The sequence below is a fragment of the Elaeis guineensis genome, chromosome 12 (assembly GCF_000442705.2).
Source record: "Elaeis guineensis isolate ETL-2024a chromosome 12, EG11, whole genome shotgun sequence".
Lineage (NCBI taxonomy): Eukaryota > Viridiplantae > Streptophyta > Magnoliopsida > Arecales > Arecaceae > Elaeis > Elaeis guineensis.
The window spans coordinates 21,627,516-21,647,679 of record NC_026004.2 but is presented as its reverse complement, the minus strand read 5'-3'; the positions used below and the strand labels follow the sequence as shown (position 1 = coordinate 21,647,679).

Genomic DNA, 20,164 nt, shown 5'->3' with positions numbered 1-20,164 from the left:
AGAGAATGTTTTGGAGTATCACATTTGGTAAACGGACGAGGGAAGGGTGAAGAGGATTTGGAGGTGTCAAATATGAGAAGTCCTCGTATAAATTGCTATGCATATGAAGTGGGTGGGTGTAATTGTTTTATGGAAACCTTGGATGGTAGATCTTTCTTCTACATAAAAATTGTATGGAAATATCAAATTGAAATACACAGTAAAAGAGGGGGGTACGGCTTCAGCTTTTTAATATTTTCTCATGCCCTTCACTTCACTTCTCTTTCTCCATGCGATGAAATGATGAGATCACACGGATCGTAAATGATTAAAAAAAAATTGAACTCCATGCACTGTGCATGAGTCATATTTTTCTTCTTACAAAAAGACGATAATTCTATTATTTTTTAAAAAATTAAAAAAATATAAAAATTAAATCTTTTAAATTAAAGTTGATAAATACAATTTCAAAGAAAGATTAAGCTACATTGTTCTTAAAATAGTTTCGAATGATGCATGCAATGAATCAGAAGACAAGAGAAATCAAGAAAAATCTATTATGAGTGATATATTTTTATTCTTTTATATATGGATGATTATATTTATATATTTTATTCTAATAATTGATAACTAAATTTTTTTTTGTAGATTAAAGTAGACGAGAATAAAATTCTTATTATTGAGACAACTATGAAGAAAAGAGATGTGTATGGGATACAAATAGATGGTCGTATTCTACTTAATGATGAGGATTTTGAAATAACTGATACTGAAAATATTGATTCAAGAAACGATTTTTCTATCAACAAAAAATAGAAATGATTGTGTTACTTCTTATTATCATGTTGTTTAAATAATTTAAATTTATATTTTTATTTAAAATATTTGATATCATCTATGATATTTTTTATATTATATTAAATTTTTAATTTATAAAAATATTATTTTAAAAAATAATTATACGTTGTGTATTGCACATGTTCTAAGCTAGTAACAGTAATAGCAATAACAGGCTTTAGGGTGATACTTTCTGTTGACAATTAAGATTAAGATTATAGGATAATCCCTTAAAACGCCACGTGTTATCTACGTATCTATGGTAAAGCGATAAACATGACTCAATATTTCTCCGTTTTCCTCTATTTTCCCGTGAAGGAGATAACACAAGCCAACCAGTCGGATGAAGCCACAGCAGACCCCCTCCACTGAGCCGATTTCTTCCTCCTCCTCCTCTTTTGCCGCAGCCTCATCCTCCATCCCGGAGCTCCGGCAGGCTGCGACGGCCGTCCTTTCGGCGATGACACACCTTCTAACTAGGGCGGCCGCGGCAGCGCGGAGTCGGACGTCGTGGAGCGAGGGGGCGAGCACTCCACCGTGTGCCGGTGGAGGAGCACCGTCTTCCCGGCCGGCGACTGCAACCTCAGGATCAGCGTCTACCAGAGCTCCGCCAATGACGTCGAGAACCTCTCCAAGGTCCCGTTGATTTCCCAAGGTCACTTCTGTCTGCTTTCCTGTTCGGTTGGGCTCTTGCTTCTTGGAATTTGGTTTCAACCTTTTCGATTCATTAATCTGTAGGAACGTGTCAATGACATTGACTTCAATTACATGGAGTATGCAAAGCAGAGGTTTCAGCAGTACTGGTTGAGGAAGTCTGCTGCAAAGGGAGCTGGGTGAATTGAATGGTTTCTGTGCCTTTGTACCTGTCAGCGTTAGAAGCCAGTATAAATATATTCTCAAGGCTTCTTCGGTACTGAAATTAGATTTTTTTAGTGTTGCAAGTTAATGCTGCTATGTTCAATAAGCTGAAGGCAGCCCTGGTGTTTTCTTTTGGTTTTAGGATTACTGTAATATGAGAAAATTTCAAGTTGGTCATTAGCGTTCATAAAAATTAAAGAAATATGCTTTAATGAAAGCATTTTGTAATCTTTTGATGTTCAATATTCAGTTGTAGTATTAGCTTATCATTTAACAAGGACATTGTGTGTACTTGAACATCTTTTGTTTTTCTTCATTGCTTTTGGTTCCAAGTTAATTAAGGTATTGAAAGCAAAAAAGAGAAAGAATACATATAAGAATCTCTGTTGAGGGGTGAAGAACTTATGTGCTGATACTGGATGGGGTTTAGAAGGCTTGATACTTATGGTTTGTCTCCTATGACAGCAAGGTAATATCAAGTTAATATGTCATAGGGATGTAAAGACTGCTATTTTCCATCATATTTTCAACAGGCACACCCCTACCGTTAGTTTAATGTCAGCTGAATCAAATCTTGGCTTTGCCTCTTTCAACACTCAAGCAATTCTTCCCAGCTTTAAAGATTAATAAAGAAAACAAACTATGGTCATTTTTTGATTGAAGAAATTTGTGCCTTCTGTACTTCGAATAACTATTCTCACTAGCTAAACAAGGTCAACTCCACTTGAAGACTTCAGTAGTTGTTCTCTCACCAGCAAGTGCTCCCAAAATGCCAGAGTGCAGCCACATCCTTTCCCGAATAAGCACACAATTCAGTTGCAAAAAGAGTAACCAGATGATAAAAGAAAGGAATTCATAAGTAGTTCAACAACAATAAGCAGTAAGTATCATTTCATTGTTTCCTTTTGATCCAGAAGCACCCGATGACAAGCCACTTCCAGCAGGATCTCTTATTCTACTTGATGTATCATTGTTTGTGGTAAATTTGGGTTGGTATCATCTGACTTCCCTCTGCCAAAAACACCGGTAGATCTCTGCTTGTTTTTCTTACCACTTCCCTAGGCATTGTTTTCGCTCCCTTGAGGACTACTTGATGGTTCTTCTTCAGCAATCTTCCCATCATGTGATTTTAGATTTTCTTTATTCACCATCTCTGAAACTACATTTTGGTATTTAAGTCCATCACGATTTAGACCATTTCTTTGTTGGTTTCCCTTCCGAGCCATCATATACCCGCTATAGATAAAAACTTGGAGGTACGCTAATCAATTTTCTGACCGTCTAAAAGTTAGATCCATTATACAGCAATTCATCTTTCAATAAAAAAATAAAATCTGTAAAACCAAATGAAATTATGAGCACACGTGTGGACTCAAGATACAGATACAAAAAGATAAAATATATATATATATATATATATAAAAGCCATGCCACATTATTAACTTAGTGAAAGACTTTTCATAAAAGTCATTACCATCGATTTAATGCGTGATTTACAGGATGGTGATGTACAAAAAATCAGAAGGCAACATAGCGTTCAACATGTACCAGCTAGTGTATAAGCATGATTTTCATCAAATGGATAGCATCCAATTCAAACCATAATATAAGGAATAACAAATTGAAATAGTATTTTGGTGTCAAAAACAAATTGATTTATGCCATTTTGCCGGAAAGCAGATATATTTTTGGATAAAACAACACTGTTTCGAGGGAGAAAAAAATAAGTGAAAGACCGACCATTATATTCTCCATAGTTCACCATACATACTACATTCTAAATATCATGAATTATTAATTTTAAAATAATTTTATCGTTTTAATTCATTTTGATCTAAATTATTATTTTGAATGTTTCATTTATTTTTCTATTTACTCCAATTAAATTGAAATTAAATTATTATATTTATAGTTTGTTTTATATTAAAATCTATTATTGTGGTGGCTATTCTTTCATATTTGTAAAATCAATAGAGTCGGACATCGTCCGGCCACTATGCTAGTTATAATATATTATAATAATATATTATATTATATTATAATATATTATATAATACTATAATAATATAATATAATATGATATGATATATTATATTATATTATATTACTACTATAAGGTTAAGGATATATTATGAATGAATTAAAGAGATTTTTTTTCAGTTGATAGAAAAATGATTTAGCCGCTCCGTAACTGGGTAAGATTTTTTTAATTTCATGGATAAATACTGCTCATGAAAAAGTAACTTATCCATCTTAAATAGTATGAGAATATGGATAAATTGGTTGATGAGAAAGTTGATCAACTTTTTAATGATATTTATCTCCAAATAAATAGACTTTAAAAATCCAACTTGAAACTGACACGTTATAAGAAGGGTTGATTTTTGCTTTAATCAAATTATGAGTTTATATTGACCTAACTAGTCTTATAATTAGACAAGTTTTACAACCCGTTTAGGTACTATTTGAATGATTGGCCTAAAATTCTATAAAAATCATGGATTTGAACCTTTACAACAACTTAAATGAGATTGGTTAAATCTATATTTGTAAATATCTAAAATCATTGTAGTGGGCCCACTAAAAGACCTGCTCAAAAGAACCTGAGTAGGTCTTCATGTTGACCTAACTAGTCCCATAGGTAGACAGGTTTCGCAACCCCTTTAACGAATGGGTTGTGCCTTTAGATTTTTTGATCAATTTATCCCATCCTGACCCAAACCCAAACCCGACGCCGCCCTACTTAACAACCTTTTTCATCTTTCTTACCCTACACTAGAACTAGTGATGAAAAGAGGGGAAACACAGGCTAGATAAATTTGATTAAGGTCGGCCTGAGCTTAAATTGAATTGAAAAACTATTGCACCTAGTGCCTATGCTTGAAGTCGGACAGACGAGATGATGATATACGCTGAAGACGCTATCTGAGCTTTGACTCGAAAATCTGAAAAAAATTTTGTCAGAGTATTTTTCAGTAAGAGCTCTCTGACGCTCAAGTCAGGAGATGAAGAATAACGAGAAGAAGAAAATAGGAGTTGAGAACTTATTTTGGGAGTCCCCACGCCCTTCTATTTATAGAGGAGGAATTAGAATTGTGCACGCCTTGGAGTCTTGGGCCGATCCTCGATTACTGCATATAGATTAGGTTGGTAGGAGTTCTTTTCTTTTGGGGAGTGACTCAATCATGAAGACATTATTCTTTATCTGAACTTTCCCAAATAATCGTAGAGACATTCTTCCTCATCCGAATTTTTCTAAATGATCATGGAGACATTCTTCCTTTATCTGAATTTTGCTAAATCAAAAATGGAGTGAATTTCGTCAATGGGGCCTGCTGTGTGCCGTAGGTGTAGGTTAGCTCGGGCCGATCTGAACATACTTCGACTATATTGAGGTGAACACCTTGATTAGAGATGAAATTTGAGCTACCGTTCATGTGGCCCCTATTAATTTTTTCCGACTGTTGAAGTCCGACTTCCATAATTTCTCAGCCGATGATGAGGACATATCTGATCAAAATCGAGATGAAGATCTACAATAAAAATCTTAGCTCGAGTTGAACTCATATAAGATTAAGCCAACTCAATTACAACTTGTTCAAAATAAAATATAAGTCCAGCCAAGAGCCAGCCCAACCTCGCAAGCTCTTTCAAACAATGAAGTTTGAGTGGTGTAAATGATAGCCAAATTATTTTTTTAAAAAAAATATTGAAAACTAGGATTCTTGGCTTTTGCAAACGTGGTGGCGGTTAAGACAATTGTTTTCCTCGGACCTGGCTCGGGTTAATGTTTTGTCCGGCCTAGATCTAGCTCAAAGAATAAGGTGGACACTAGGCCCGAAGCAGAAGCCCGGTGTAAGTCACATCCACCACCTGTTTCCCTCTCCCCCACCCGACCTCGCTCTCTCCCCCGACCTTTTCCCAACCCCAAACCCCTCTCTCTCTCTCTCTCTCTCTCTCTCTCTCTCTATGTATTATTCCAATCTCTCTGTTCTTTCTTTACCCTTCTTTCTCGAGAGGCCTCTCTTTTTTCTTGACCTTCCTTTATTTTTTTTTCTAATGAAAAGTTAGAGGACAGGGCAGGAGCACTTTTATCGTACTTAGGTATGTCCAACTCTTGTAGTCCTAGAATTTGTCACAGATGCAACGATTTAACTCAATAAATTTTAAGTTTAGATTAAATTTGAAATTAATCGATATTTTTGTTATTATAAAAATTTTATTAAAATTAAAATAATTTTTTGATATTAACAAAAAACAAGTTTGAAAAAAAGGCTCCAAAAAAAAAAAACTTCTTCTAAGTAATTTTTTTTAAAAAAAAATTATAACAAAATTAAAACAATTTTTAAATTTTTTTTTAAATATTATTATAATAAACAAAAATATTTTTGAAAGAACAGAAAATACTTTATGTCCCTTCAAAATCTTTACTAAATGAAAATTGAGTCTATTGTATCATAAAAAAAATTATTTTTTATTATTTTAATTTCAAAATTATGAAATCGTGACTTTTGGCGTTATATGCAAACATCCAACTAGGGCGTTATATGCAAACATCCAACTAGGGCCACGAGTTGGCTTGACTTAAAAATAATTCCATCCAACCCGGGCTAATGTTGGGTATGCCAGGTTGGGATTGAAAATATGACCCATCCAATTCTTTAATTCAGTGTTATTAATATGTTTTATATGTCTCTATCATTCTCTAAACCATTAACTTTCAATTCGTATATCATGATTTTTTTCAAAATATCATAAAATTTTTCGAAAAAAATGAGAATGACTAAGGATGCATTTGATTACATTTTTTAATTTTTGATTTTTATTTTTTAAAAATATTTTTTTTAATTTTTATTATTGAATAAAAATAAAAAAATAAAAAATATGTTTGATAATTATATTGCTATAAAGTAAAAAATAATATTTAGAGACGGCAGGTGAAGAGCTCAACGAGGGAGAAAAATTCAAGAAAAAAGAGAGAAAGAGGTGGGGAGGTGAAGAGCTCAACGAAAGAGAAGGATTCGGGCTCTTTATTTTTTGGTTTGGCATTTTAGATGTGTGGAAGTAAAAAAAAGAAAAAAAAAGTAAGTTTTGAAAAGTAAAAAAATTTTGTTTTGCATATAAAATAATTATTTTAATTATTTTAAATTTTATCTTTTACTTTTTATGATGTTATCAAATATTATTTTTTGATTTTTATTTTTTAAAAATAAAAAAAAATATATATTTTTTTAATGACTAACTAAATACATCCTAAACGAAGACAATATTGAAACCTATATCTTTAGGTATTGGTGGTAAAAGGATATATAGGCCTCACAAGCTAGCACTTTCCACTTTGGTGAAGTGGGGATTTGAACCCATGTATAACCACTAAAAATTACTCAATCAGCCCAATGCTTTCAAATGTATGGTGATGGCGCCAGGACCAAGGTTTCAACCTAGCCTCTTCTGGGAGGAGAGGAGGGCCAACTTGCTAAGATAAGATTGGCTGTTATTTTACTAACTAAGTATGATGGCCCAGCCCGAGTAAGAATCCCAACCCACCAAAGTCCAAATGGAAAAAAAAAAAAAAAAAAGAGGAAGAACAGGGGAACCGGGAAGAAGACTCCCGATAGGAGTTTTCTTCTCCGATTAAACCCCGGAGATCGGGAGTCCTAGGACCACCAGAAGTCCTAGAGCTCTCTATAAAAAGATCCTCCCCTTCCTTAGAAGCCGATCATCGGTCTTCTTTCCCTCTCTTCCTCTTTGATTTTCTCGAATTAGAGCCGCGGATCCTTGCTTCGTTCTCACCGTGATTGCTCACTGACGGGGTCACCGGAGGCTGAAGTAAGTTCTCCTTCTTTTCCTCCCTTCTTTCCCCTTCTTCCCGTGCCTCTGTGCGCGACTGACGGCGATGGGTATCGTCGATTTTTTGGTCGTAGAAGAGACCCCTGTTTTGGTCTCTTCTTCCCGTGGATTTTTCGGCGTCGGCAATCGCAACCGACCATCGGCCTTGCCCCTCCGAACCCGAAAGAGTGGCCCTCCCCTGCCGCCGGGTCCGCCGTGCCGGTCGTGGCCTGAACGGTTGATCAAGACAGGAGACCCGTCGGTCCCCTATTTCGGCCTGGAAGGAGCCCGAGAGAAAAAGAAGAAAAAGAAGAAGAAGAAGAAAAAGAAGAAAAAGAGAAAAGAAAAGAAAAGAAAAGAAAAGAAAAAGAAGAAAAAAAAATAATAAAATAAAAAATGAGAGAGAGTTTCTCTCTCTTCTCTTTCTTTTTTCAGTCTGAACCCTTACTTTCTCTCTCTAGAATTGGACTTTCTCTCTCTAAAATTTTTTCTTTCTAGATTATTTCTCTCTCTTGATGGATTTCTCTCTCTAAAGTTATCCTTCTAAGATTAGCGTAGTGAAAGGCTTCGTTTTGATGATTTTGATCGAGTTTAGGGAAGAGTCTGATTCTAAGTGAGATTTTGATTTGGAATTTGTTTAGATTTAATTTTGAATTAAAATTAATATAAAAATATAATTTTGGATAATAGACACTGAAGAATCTCCTAGAAGTTAGTCGATCGATTCATTCAGTGCTTTGTGAAAGGTAAGTAATGAATCATCTTCTCGAGATATTTTATATTTATTCTGAAAATAAATAATTATTCTCTAAAATTATGCATGATTTATGAAATTATGTTTTGAAAGAAAAGTGCTTTTGAAATATTATGGTACATCAATTATGTACATGTTCAGTAAAAAATTATGATATATTATGATACAAAAGTATTTTGATACAGATCGGATTTATACTTTCAGCCTAACTATGTTTCAATGGGCCCCGCCAATGGAGATTATACGTTGGTACTCAGTGGACCCTGCCAGTGGGGGTTGTGCGTTGGTGTTTGTGGACCCTGCCAGTGGGGATTGTGCGCTGGTATTCAGTAGACCCCGCCAATGGAGGTTAAACGTTGGTCATAGTCGAGGCTGTTGAGTTACGAGTGTTTTGAATCGAATTGGATTTATGATTATATGTGAATATTTTGAAAAGATTGGATTTATATAAAATCAGCATGAAATATATTTTATGTTTATTTGCAGCATTGTTCTTGAAAATTATATAATATCTGAAATATTTAGTTGAGATATTTGTTACTTACTAGGCTGTCTAGCTCATTACCTTTCTTTCTATTTTTTAGATTCAGATAATTAATTACGAGCGTGGGGAGAAATATTGGGATAGAGCTTTTAGAGACGAGAATTAGCATTGTCAACTTCATTGAACTTAGATCTATTATTTTATTTTTAGTAAAATTTTATTGGATGTAAGATATTTGATTTAATTACTTGAATTAAAGTTGAATAATAATTATTTGAATTTATTCTGCTGTGATGCATTGATATCGTGATGAGATGCCTTGCATGCTTATGAAGAGAGTTCTTCATAAGTATGCGGCGGTTGCCATGACCCTCGATTCACAATCTCGGATCGGAGGCGTGACACTAAGCTTTCACTTTTATAACGTAATTAGTTACTGAGATTGTTAATTATACTTTATGCATTTGTCAATCAAATCCTAGTGGAATGGATTATTCATCATATTGTCATATTGTTTAATTATAATTTTCCAATACAATACATCATTCATGAGTAATTAAACAAACATCACGTGCATGTTTTACATGGCTTATTTTTAGATTAATTTCGATCAATTTAACTAAAACAAGTTATCTCAAATGAAAATGGATTAACTTTGTTGTTCCTTTTGTGGGAAATTTAAGCTGTAGATGCAAATTCTTGGGCAAACAAAAATGATTAAGACAAATAAATAAACAAGAATAAATTAAGGGAGAGAAATAGCTATAGAGAGAGGCACACGGATCACGTTATCGGTAAAGATAGATTTTACATTTTCTGGAATCAATGATTCGATGCAAAAGGTCCCAATGCATCTATCCTTCAAAATTCAACTATACCAGCATCTTTGTTAGGACGCGTCCCAAATACAAAAATTTGATTGAATTATTTTTACTTGTTTCTTATCTGAAGAAAAAATATGGTAGTATTTTATAGGAAAAAAAGAGAAAGATTTAGAGCTTTATTGCAACGAAGAGAGGAGGGAAATAGAAAAAGTTTTTCAGAAAAGAAATATAGAGATTCATGTATCTAAATGAGATGAAAGAATATATATTTATAGAAGAGTTTTTATAGTATTCTGATTAGCAGTAACAACTATTCAGATATCCAACAATAGAAAACTCCAATGGATAAAAATATGAAACGATATTTTTATTTTTTAGATGAATAAAAATAAAGAGTTTGAAATATTTTGAAATAACAAATTTTAAACAGTAACCAGCACCCTTTTTCCCATCTTAATTCAGACATAAATTAAATTCGAACTATGATGAACATAACCCAATCCACTTGCTGCCTTATTTCTGCAGCATATATGATTGACAGGGGTGGCTCAACACATTTGGAGGCCTAAAGCTAAATAGTAAAATATAATTTTTTTAACTAAAATTTATATAAAATTTTTATTAAAATTTTATTTTTCTAGCTTTTTAAGATGTGAAATTTTTAATTAAATTTTTATAATCAAGTTCTTCTAACACTTCTTTTTCAATTGATAATATAGCCAATCTATTTAATCTTTCTTGAGATATTATTGATCTTAAGTAAGATTTTATTAATTTTAATTTTGAAAAACTTCTTTCTACCGAAGCAATACTTATTGAAATTGTTAACATTATTCTAAAAGTAATATATGCATTTGAAAAAGAGTCGAGTCATCTTATATAATTGAGTATGTCTATTGGACTGTTATCTTCCACTTGTATAATTTTTTTTTAAATTTTTAGCTCTGAAAATAAATCTAAACCATCAATATCAGAGTAGTTATTATATTTTAAAGAATATTCAAGATTAAAATAATATTCTTTCAAACTATCATTATCTAATGACTTCAATTTTTTATCACTAAATAGAAAATTAAAAATATTTTCATATATCTTAAATTATTCAAATCTATTTTGTAGTGAAAAAATTATTTGATCTATTATATATAAGAAATAATCAATTCTAAATGATTTTTCAAGAGATTTTGATGTTTCATTATCAACATTCTCATCAAATTATTTCTTTCTACAAATGATATGCTTATCATGAAATTTAGATTCTATTTTTATTTCAGATACAATTTCTTTAGAAGAAATCATAGCAGATGCAAATCTACCTTCTCTATATTTTTTTAAAAAAGAAAGAAGATCTTTTAATTGTTCTATAGCAACATCAATATGCATATCTTTTGATTGTAAATTTTTGCTAACTGAGTTAACAGCAAATAATATATCATATCAAATAGTTATGTCTAATAAAAATTTAAAATTTTTAAGCTCATATATTGCTAAGCAATTAGCTTCACTTTTAGTTTTAAGATTTTTACTAACTTCTGCTAATTTCAATAAAGCATCTCTTATTTGTGGAGCTTAAAATCTTATTGCTTTAGCACTTTCAATATGACTTTTCCAACGTATTTGTGATAATGATTTAAGAGTTAGACCGAAAATATTATCTTGTAAAATTTTCTATCATTTAGTAGAAGAAGAAAATAGTAAATATATACGTTATACCACTCCAAAAAATAATATAGCTTTAGTACAAGAACTAGCCATGTCACAAAGTACTAAATTTAGACTATGACAATCACATGATGTATAAAATGATTTAGGATTTATATCTAAAATTTTTTTTTGCACTCCTTGCTGTTTGCTCTTCATATTAGATCTATTATTATATCTCTGTCTTCTTAAATTATTAATATCAAGTCAAATATATTTTATTTTATCCATAATAACATCAAAAAGATCTTTTCTAATTGTATTATCTACTTTTGAGAATTCAAAAAATATTTCATAATTTTGATTGGACTTGATAAAATATCTATACATCGCAATATAAAAGATATTTACTCTTGATGACTTGCATCTACAGTGTAATCAAGTATTATTAAAAATATTTTACTTTTATAATTTTTTAATAATTTTATTTTTAATTTTACTTGCTAACAAATTTATTAATTCATTTTGTACATTATGTCTAAGATAATGAGTATGAATTTTATTATCTTTAATATGTCAAATATATTCTTGTATCACCGAATCGAATTCTGCAATCATTTTAATTAGATTTAAAAAATTTTCATTATTTTCTTAATAGATCTTTTCATTTTTTTTATGAAAAGCTAAATTATTAATCAAAATTTTTTACTACAGTAAGAATTCTTAATAATACTTTTTTTTTCAATATTCTTCATCTTTATTTATTTATTCTTGAATATTTTTATCAATTATTTTATTTTTCACCAATCTCATTTCTAAATCAATCTATGAACTCATATTAATAATATGCTCATTACTCATCTCATAACTCTTAAGCTTAACACTAAGATTTCTCCAATCTCTAGTGATAACATTAGCTAGTTTACTTATACTAGAAATAGAATTAAATAATTTATAATAAAAATAAAATACTCTGTCTAAGTCTTTTGAATAAACTAACTATCTTTTTTCATGCTTCTCTCCGTTTGTCAACTTTTGAATATAGTATGTAATAGAAAAATATCTTGAGAATTCATCTTTAGAAAAATCTATATCATCAATTCTAATTAGATCTTTTTCTACTAATAAATTTCTCAAATTTATATCAATATTTATCCATTGACCTGGATCATAAATATTTTTAGGAATACAATTATTTAAATTAACAGATTAGTTCTCTTCACTATGACTTTGAGGATCATTTTGAATCTCTTCATTGACTTCTTCTTATTCTAATATTTCATTATCATCTAACTCTAAAAAATTATTAATTTGTTCATTTAAAAAATATTCATCAATATTTTTTGATTTATTATTTTTATTACTTGTAAAAAATTTATCAAGAGCTTTTTTTTTGAGATTGTATTAAACTTTCAATTCTTCTTTTTTTTTGAAGCTTTGAATAACCAGATTCATATTTTTGAGTTTGACATATTTAAATTCTTATTATGAATTATCAAAAAATTTAACTATTACACTTATCTTATTTTTTAAATAGGTAATACAAGATTAACAATCAAAATTTCTAATTCAATGAATCAAGTATTAAATAAAATAGAGATAAAATATAATAATATAATATAAATTTTAAATTAAATAAAAAATATGTAAAGATTAGAACAATAGTACTCGATTGTTGAATGCTGATTACAAATGAGATGAATAATCAATTAATTTATAGTATCTGATTGTTGAATGCTTTTGTACGAGAGTGCAAACTGCAGAAAATATGAGTTAGAGTTATTATGAAGAAGAATAGTAAAGAGAATAATTAAAAAAAAATAAAAAATAGATACTATAAATTTAAATAAAATTATTATTTTTTGTAGAAAAAGAGAACTATATTAATGTAGAGAAAAATGGATAATCCTGTTGAACTTATAAATACAAAATGATCCAAACTACAAAACATCAAACACTTTCCAACTCCATTCAGTTTTGAGAATTTACAAACCTTCTGAAAGAGTACAAAAAGCAGATAACAAAAAAAAAAAATTTAAAAACTGAACAAGATTTTATATTTCTATGAAGCTATATATGCTGCAAAAAATATGAATCATTAACAATATTTCTGTCAAAGTATAAAAAAATAACCTATTTTTATAGAAGAAATCAAAAATGACCGTCGGCGCTAGTCCGGTAATTGGCCAAAATTAATGAAGCAGGCTGCCCACCACCCGACTCTTTTTTTTTTCCATGCTGTTGCGCACAGCAACCATATACAGTCTGCCATGTGTTTTTGAGAAACGCAAAAAAAAAAAAAAAAAAAGGGCGACGGACCTTTCATCTCCCACTCTTCTTTGCCATCGATGACCGGCCGATCGATCGTCGATGATCGCTCAGCCGCTCCGGGCCTGCGATGAGCGGCATCGTTCATCTTCTCATGGGCTGAGCAGGGGGCCTAGGGGTGGAGCCGTGGAGGGAGATCTTGCCGGGGTGGAAGCCAGGAGGGGGAGGTAGTGTGGGCCTGGGGGTGGGGGCCTAAGGCAAAGGCTTCAGTGGTTTTGTCCTTCAGCCGCCGCTGATTGATTCACTTATTATTTTCAAAGCTAAAGCCCCACAACTGACTAATGTCTCACTATTTAAAGCAGTATAATTTACATTATTTGGGCAGAAGTAGTATTACTTTTCGTGAAGCTAAGATGGTCACTCGTCAAATTGACCAAGGTAATGAGAAATAGTAAAAATGAAAAATCTTAAAAACTACCAGTTATCCCAATCAAGGGGAAAACAGAATAGATCTACATTAGAGGTTAGAATTTGAGCTATTGGGCATGCAGGAACTAGTACAATTAGAATTTAAGGCTTGTTGCCACATCTAAAACACCAGATTCAAAGATTTCTAATAAGAATCTAATTAGATTCGGAGCTTCTTTTCGATATGCATATAAAACTACGGCCAAATCCCCATTCAAGCGAGTGTAATATTTTTCATTAGGAATGATACTGGCACCAAAACCATAGCACGAGAAGAAAGGGTGGGACAGATGGCTTCACAAGGGCAACAACATGCTAAATGGGGCAAGTATATAAACTTTCGTGCACCAGATAAGGAAAAAAATATTCTGAGCTAGCACATTGTTTACCACTATTCTATAAATTTAACAGGATAAAATACTTCTCCATTGTCATACTAAATACATATAAACTACTTCTTAAAATCAGTAGTGCTTTTTTAGCTATGGGAAAATGATAAATTGGAAAATGGCAACGTTAGAGTTGGTAAAGTCCCTCTTTGTTAGAAATAAAAACTTTAGTTTTGATTACCACCGAACTTTAATTCAGATGATGTGATTCCCTGCTACATAAAACAAGGAGCTATATTAGATCCCGAATGGTGTCCATGTTTCTTTGAGTTCCCTGTTTCTCATTATTTTGGTTGCATGAGTGTTCGAAGATGGAAGAAAATATCCTATACATAAAATAGAATGAATAAAAATAAAAGTAAAAAGTAAATCTAAGAATAAAAATAAAGATAAAAGCAAATTTAAGAAAACCTAAACAAAAACCAAAATTTTAAAACAATAAAAAAAAATGTATATCAAAAGTATCTTTTCTCAATTGACTAGTACATTTTATTTTTTATGTAAATAGCTCTTTGTATTGTTTTTATCTTCCATTTCTTTTGGTGATACAGTTATAAAATTTGCTTTGATAGACTAAGTATAAAGTTTGTAGCCAAGTAAAATATTTTAGAGTATATTTGGTTCTCTGGACTACTACACTTTAACAAGCGCTCTCTCTCTTTCTAAGTGTGTTTGAGAGTGGTTAAGGAGGGGCTGGTTTGGATTTCCTTTTCCATTTAAATTGTTTACTACAATGATGGTATTAGGGTTTGGCAAGGATTAGGGGAGGGGATTGGTTTGCAGAAGAGTTTTTCTTTCTTTCTTTTTTTTTTTTTTTTGCTCTTAAAATACTTTATAGAGATGGTAAACTTGGGCCCAATGCAGTCCAGCTCCTTAGCCCAGTAAGAATACATTTGGGCCAATCGTGGAACAAAGATGTTCAAAGTTTGCATCAGCCACAAGGCCTAGAAAAATGCAGAACTTGGCCCAAAGCCAACCCTTGTGTCACCTCAAGTAACAGATTTCTCATAAAATTATTTATTAATATCATATTTCAATTGATCCAAGGAACCTTTACCTGTTAGGTCTTTAAAAGAAGCTCTACAAGCACTTGCTAAGAGCAATGCTTCAACAACATAACATTTGATTAGAGGTTCAAACTACAGATACTAAGTCATTTCAAGTTGAAGTTCGAGTAGTAAATCTGATTTTTATCATTAATTACTTTATAAGTTACTTCATCATAGAGGTACCCTTTGTCCTCTAGCAAAGTTTATCAGAAAAACTCATTAGCATAGCAAATTAAAGTTTTTCTAGTCAAAGTCTTGAAAGGTAAAAATCTCAACTTGCAATAAAAAAGGGGTAAAATGTTAATACAGAGAATTTAGGAAAAGAATTGGCATGCACCTTCTCACTGCATCCTTCGCAATTTTGATGAGAAAACCCTAACACGTATTTTTATCGGTTGCTAGTATAGTTGCTGCTCCATTAAGAAAATTCAGATTTACTTTCTAAGGTTGTTTGTTATCACAAACCATCTAACTATTGCATTCAATTTGTCATTTGCGGCTTGAATACTATGGATAAATTTTTCTTGCTATAATAATTTGCCTTTCTATTTGGTTAGAATGGGTTAAAAAAGATCCTCTTGTGATATAGAAAAAAGCTAGAAATTAAGAGACTAAGAGAAGTTGTCTTCTATTAGAAAGACTAAACTTTGTTAGTCTCATCTTCTGCTGACAAAAAGATATCACCTTTTATGCAAGTTTTGGATCTGAAAGGTCTAGTTTCTCTATGAGGATATATTTTTGGTTTTGATCTTTGATGGCTAGTTTCTGGACCCCCCTCTTTCCTTTTCTATTTCTTTTTGTTCTTTTGTTCTTTTACTATCTTTTATTATTTTTTTCAATGCTCTTAATTAAAGTGATTAGGCTCCACTCGGTCTTTTTCTTCAAAAAAATCTGTTTGTTAGTTTAGAATACTCAAAATTTTTATTGTTCGGTAGCAACATCTGAAAAAAAAAAAATACCATCAATGTTTTATAAAAAAAAAAAATCTTACAAATCAAAAAAAAAAAAAAAAAGTTCATTAGTTTATCGTAAATGCTTAGAAAGGATGGATGCATGGCCCCACCTACTTTTATTGGAGAGATTGAGAGACCTAAAGTCAAGCTATATACTAATACCTAATCCTGATCAGTGACTTTACCAATTGGCATTTTTTAGTTTTTGATTTCTTGCACACCTATAAACTAAAGAGGATCGATTGCCTTGCCAACCTTTGAATCAAATCTAGAAGTCACAATGAATTGTGTTGACAGTCCAACATTTGCATTCACAAACAAGAAAAGATGGGTCGATATGAAGTTCATAGCATTCGTTGAATGACCCCAATCTATTTCTTTAATCTCTAAGAAACAAGCTAGCGAAGATGCAATGGATCAGTTGATAAAGATGAAGAAATTATTTGTGAGACTCTGAGGGGAGCATTTTAAAAAGCTACATGAAAATTCTAAGGCCTGATTGATATTGCTCATGTTTTCTCTTTTTATTTTCAGAAAAATCAGAGAAAGAAAAGTAAACTAAACCAAAGGAGATCTACGATGAAATCTATTTATTTTTTCAAATTATTTGTAAAATCTTTTGAGCTTTTAGATGCAATAATTTATTGCTTTCAAGAATGATCAAAAATAAAAACATGATATCGTAGTTAGGTGGAACTGCTATCTTCGGAATTAATCTCAATATGATATTTCACCAATTTGTATATATAGAAGCAAAAACACAAAACAACAACAAGACCAAACAAATTTAGTTAATTATAGTTAGACAGCTCATTAGATCTGTAAAACGCTTCATCATCAGTCTACAAGATATATAGTCATATCCATCGATGCTTTCTTTTTTTTTTCTCCTTTCTTTTTTTTTGAGAAATAGATAGGCAACAGTCATCCAATTTAATTTATTGAAAGAATATAGTTTCACATGAGCTATTTACAAACGGACATCAATGCTTTCCATTAAATTTCATTCCAACTTACAGATTAATGAGAGAAACCACAAACCTATTTCAGAGAACCGGTAGTCACCCAAAAGAGGAGACGAGAGAATATCATGAGCAAATATCATACATATAATATAAACAAACAATTAATCATTACAGAACTTCCCAGTCCTTAGACATCACAAACTGCAGCCCCTAGTACGTACTTCCCTAGGGACATAGGCGTCAAATGTACCTTATTCTACGTTTCTAGAAACAGGCTGACACACCCATGACCTTATTCCAGCTCACCTTCTTACAACTTATCTCTTAGCATTATATGCATACAAACTTGCACAGAAATTGACTCACCAACCTCACTACTGTCATCATCTCTTCCATGAATCCTTCATAACTTGACACCCCAATCAACACCAAGACCCACCTCACCCTCTCCCTTCTCAGTCAGCAACTCCTCAACCCAATCAAGATGGGGGAAATCAAACCACTCTCCATCCCCACCCACTAAATCATTTCCATTCACTTCATTCATACCAGCATGAAAAGAAGAACAGGCGGCAGCAGCGGCCACCGCAGCCATCGCCGGCATCCCTCTCCAGCTGGATTTGGCTACGCAGCCGCCGATCCCGCAGCGGAAGCAGTCGCGGATGACAACCGGGCGGAGCTGCTCGGGGGTGTGAGCGAAGAAGCAGACGCGGCGGGTGCAGGCGTCGCCGGCGTCGCACACCCGGGTGCGGTAGCGGGTGGGGTGGAGCCAGAACTCGAAGACGCCGTGGGCGTACTCGCAGTTGTGGCCCCGCGGGCACTCCCCCTTCTGCCGGAACTCCCGGCAGGCGATGCCGCTGTATGGATACCTATTGGGGTCGCGGCGCCGCGCCTTCTCGCCATGGTGGGCGTAGGGGCACTCGGTCCAGTCGTGGCTCTTGGTCTTGGAGCAACGCTTCACCTTGTAGATGTACATGAGAAAGTCGTCAGGCTGGTCATTGAAGTTGAACTTGTGCTCGCCGGCGCCGGCGCCGGTGCCGTCGTTGCTGGTCGGGGCAGCGGCTGGGGAGTCGTCGATGGTGCTGCAGGACAAGTGGATGTAAAGGGGGATAGAAATGTCGTGGTGGTGGTGAAGGAACAAGCAGTTCTTGTTGGATCCACCATACATTGCCATGATGGATAGATGGAGGGACGTAGGAGAGGAGGACGAGGGGATGGGTTTCAGAAGAAGGGAAAGGAGATCAAGGAGAACTGGAGAAGGGAGAGTAGTAGTTTTTTTATTCTTCTTGTTGTGATGAGAGAGAGAAACTGGATGGGCCTATTTATGATGGTTGCTGATTTGTCTGGCTCTGTGGTTTTGTGCAAAGTGTAAGCTCGCCCTTGCTTTCTCTCCAGCTCACTGCTTCATGGCCGACTGGATTCACACTTGTTCACCTCTGGTGTAAATTCTAGCGCTATAGAACGAAGGATTATATATCGCTATTTTCTTTTCTTCTTTCTTTTTTCTTCCTTTTTTTGTGTCATTAATTTGTGTATTAGAGATGTATTAGAACGAAGGGAATTATGAAAAGAATGAGTACTAGTGCTTGGGACAAGTTCATAAAAATACATAGAAATCATAAGATCTAGATATTATTTTCCGGCGACGCCATAAAGAGAATGGGAGAGACGACGAGAAAAGGAGACATTAACAATGATGAGAGCTTGTTAAATCGTCGATCAACTATTAATCGGTACTGTTTACTAACTTTTTGCTGACTGTTGATGCAAAATTTGGATCAATATATGGCTGATTTGAATAATGTACCTCATGTAATGAATCCTATGTATTCTTTTACTTTAAAAGAAAAAAAAGAAAGTTCTGCATGTTTCAAAGAAGTAGTTAGGTATAATGTTGTGTCTACTAAAACTTTTATTCGTGATATTCTTAGTGGCTATCTAGTGATAAAATATTTTAAATTATTAAAAAAATTAATAATAAAAAATAAAATTTTATAACCACATCATTCTATAAATAAGGATAATTGGACCCACAAGGAGACCATGTACGTCGAAACATATAGGTTCATGGCACGAATAAAATAAAACGGTGACACATCTAAGGAGTTGTCAAATAAAATCATGTCAAATCTAAAGCCATATGAGCTCGTATTTACCAATATTTTCCTTTCTAAATATCTTTGGACAAACAAAAAACCTGATAAATATAAAACAAAAGTAAAAGATAGAGAAACAAAAAGTATGACATAAACTACAAAATTATGATGAATTCAGGCAGTAACTTCATGTATTACCTCCCATGCACCCCTCACCAGTCTCCCATGATGATATTGTACAGAGTTAGAGCCCTTATACAAATAAATGCAGTAACTTGTCTTCGCATTTGGACGGTCCATATCACCCTTAACAGAGGTGATTAAGTGAGTCCAGCGCCGGGATCCCTCGCCACCGAAGAAAGTTACAAAAAAACGTCTGGTACACATGGAAACCATCCATTGGAACTACTAGTAAGAAGACAAACCAACCGCGAGGCATTTGAACGCGTGTCCCTCGGGAGCTTTGCGAACGGTTTCGTTTTTTCGTCCTGCAGCTCCGACTACTACTATAACAAGAGGTTGGTAACCATTTTTGGTGTTTGGTGGGTTAACTCAGCCAATTCTAGTTTATCTTGAAGTACCGACCACTTTTTCTTTTGTTAACTTTTTAGTTCATCTTGTTTCAAGCTATGTGGATATGGTTAAAAAACAAAAAAATAGAGGGCCATGCTCGAGTTGAACTTAAGTTGTTCACAAAAATCTTGTTTAAGAGGTCAGATCTGATGAGTTGTTCATAAGTTTTTTTAATCTTTTTTTTTTTTTCCTGGACA

The 20,164-nt window shown here is 33.0% G+C and overlaps 1 protein-coding gene and 1 long non-coding RNA gene across 2 annotated transcripts; one reads left to right on the top strand and one right to left on the bottom strand.

Annotated features, from left to right (window-relative positions):
- Nucleotides 1-1,106: 1,106 nt before the first annotated feature.
- On the top strand, nt 1,107-1,973 carry LOC114914699 (uncharacterized). The gene is made up of 2 exons (XR_003802314.2): nt 1,107-1,471; nt 1,555-1,973. It is a non-coding gene; the product is annotated as an uncharacterized lncRNA (long non-coding RNA).
- Nucleotides 1,974-17,419: 15,446 nt separating this feature from the next.
- LOC105054754 (zinc finger CCCH domain-containing protein 67) lies at nt 17,420-18,949 on the bottom strand. The gene has a single exon (XM_019854049.3). The coding sequence runs from the start codon at nt 18,470-18,472 to the stop codon at nt 17,702-17,704; it is 771 nt and encodes a 256-aa protein (XP_019709608.1). The 5' UTR covers nt 18,473-18,949; the 3' UTR covers nt 17,420-17,701.
- Nucleotides 18,950-20,164: the final 1,215 nt, after the last annotated feature.

Bases quoted from the DNA above. Each gene is read 5' to 3' on its own strand.
- LOC105054754 (XM_019854049.3), bottom strand. From the start codon at position 18,472: ATGGCAATGTATGGTGGATCCAACAAGAACTGCTTGTTCCTTCACCAC.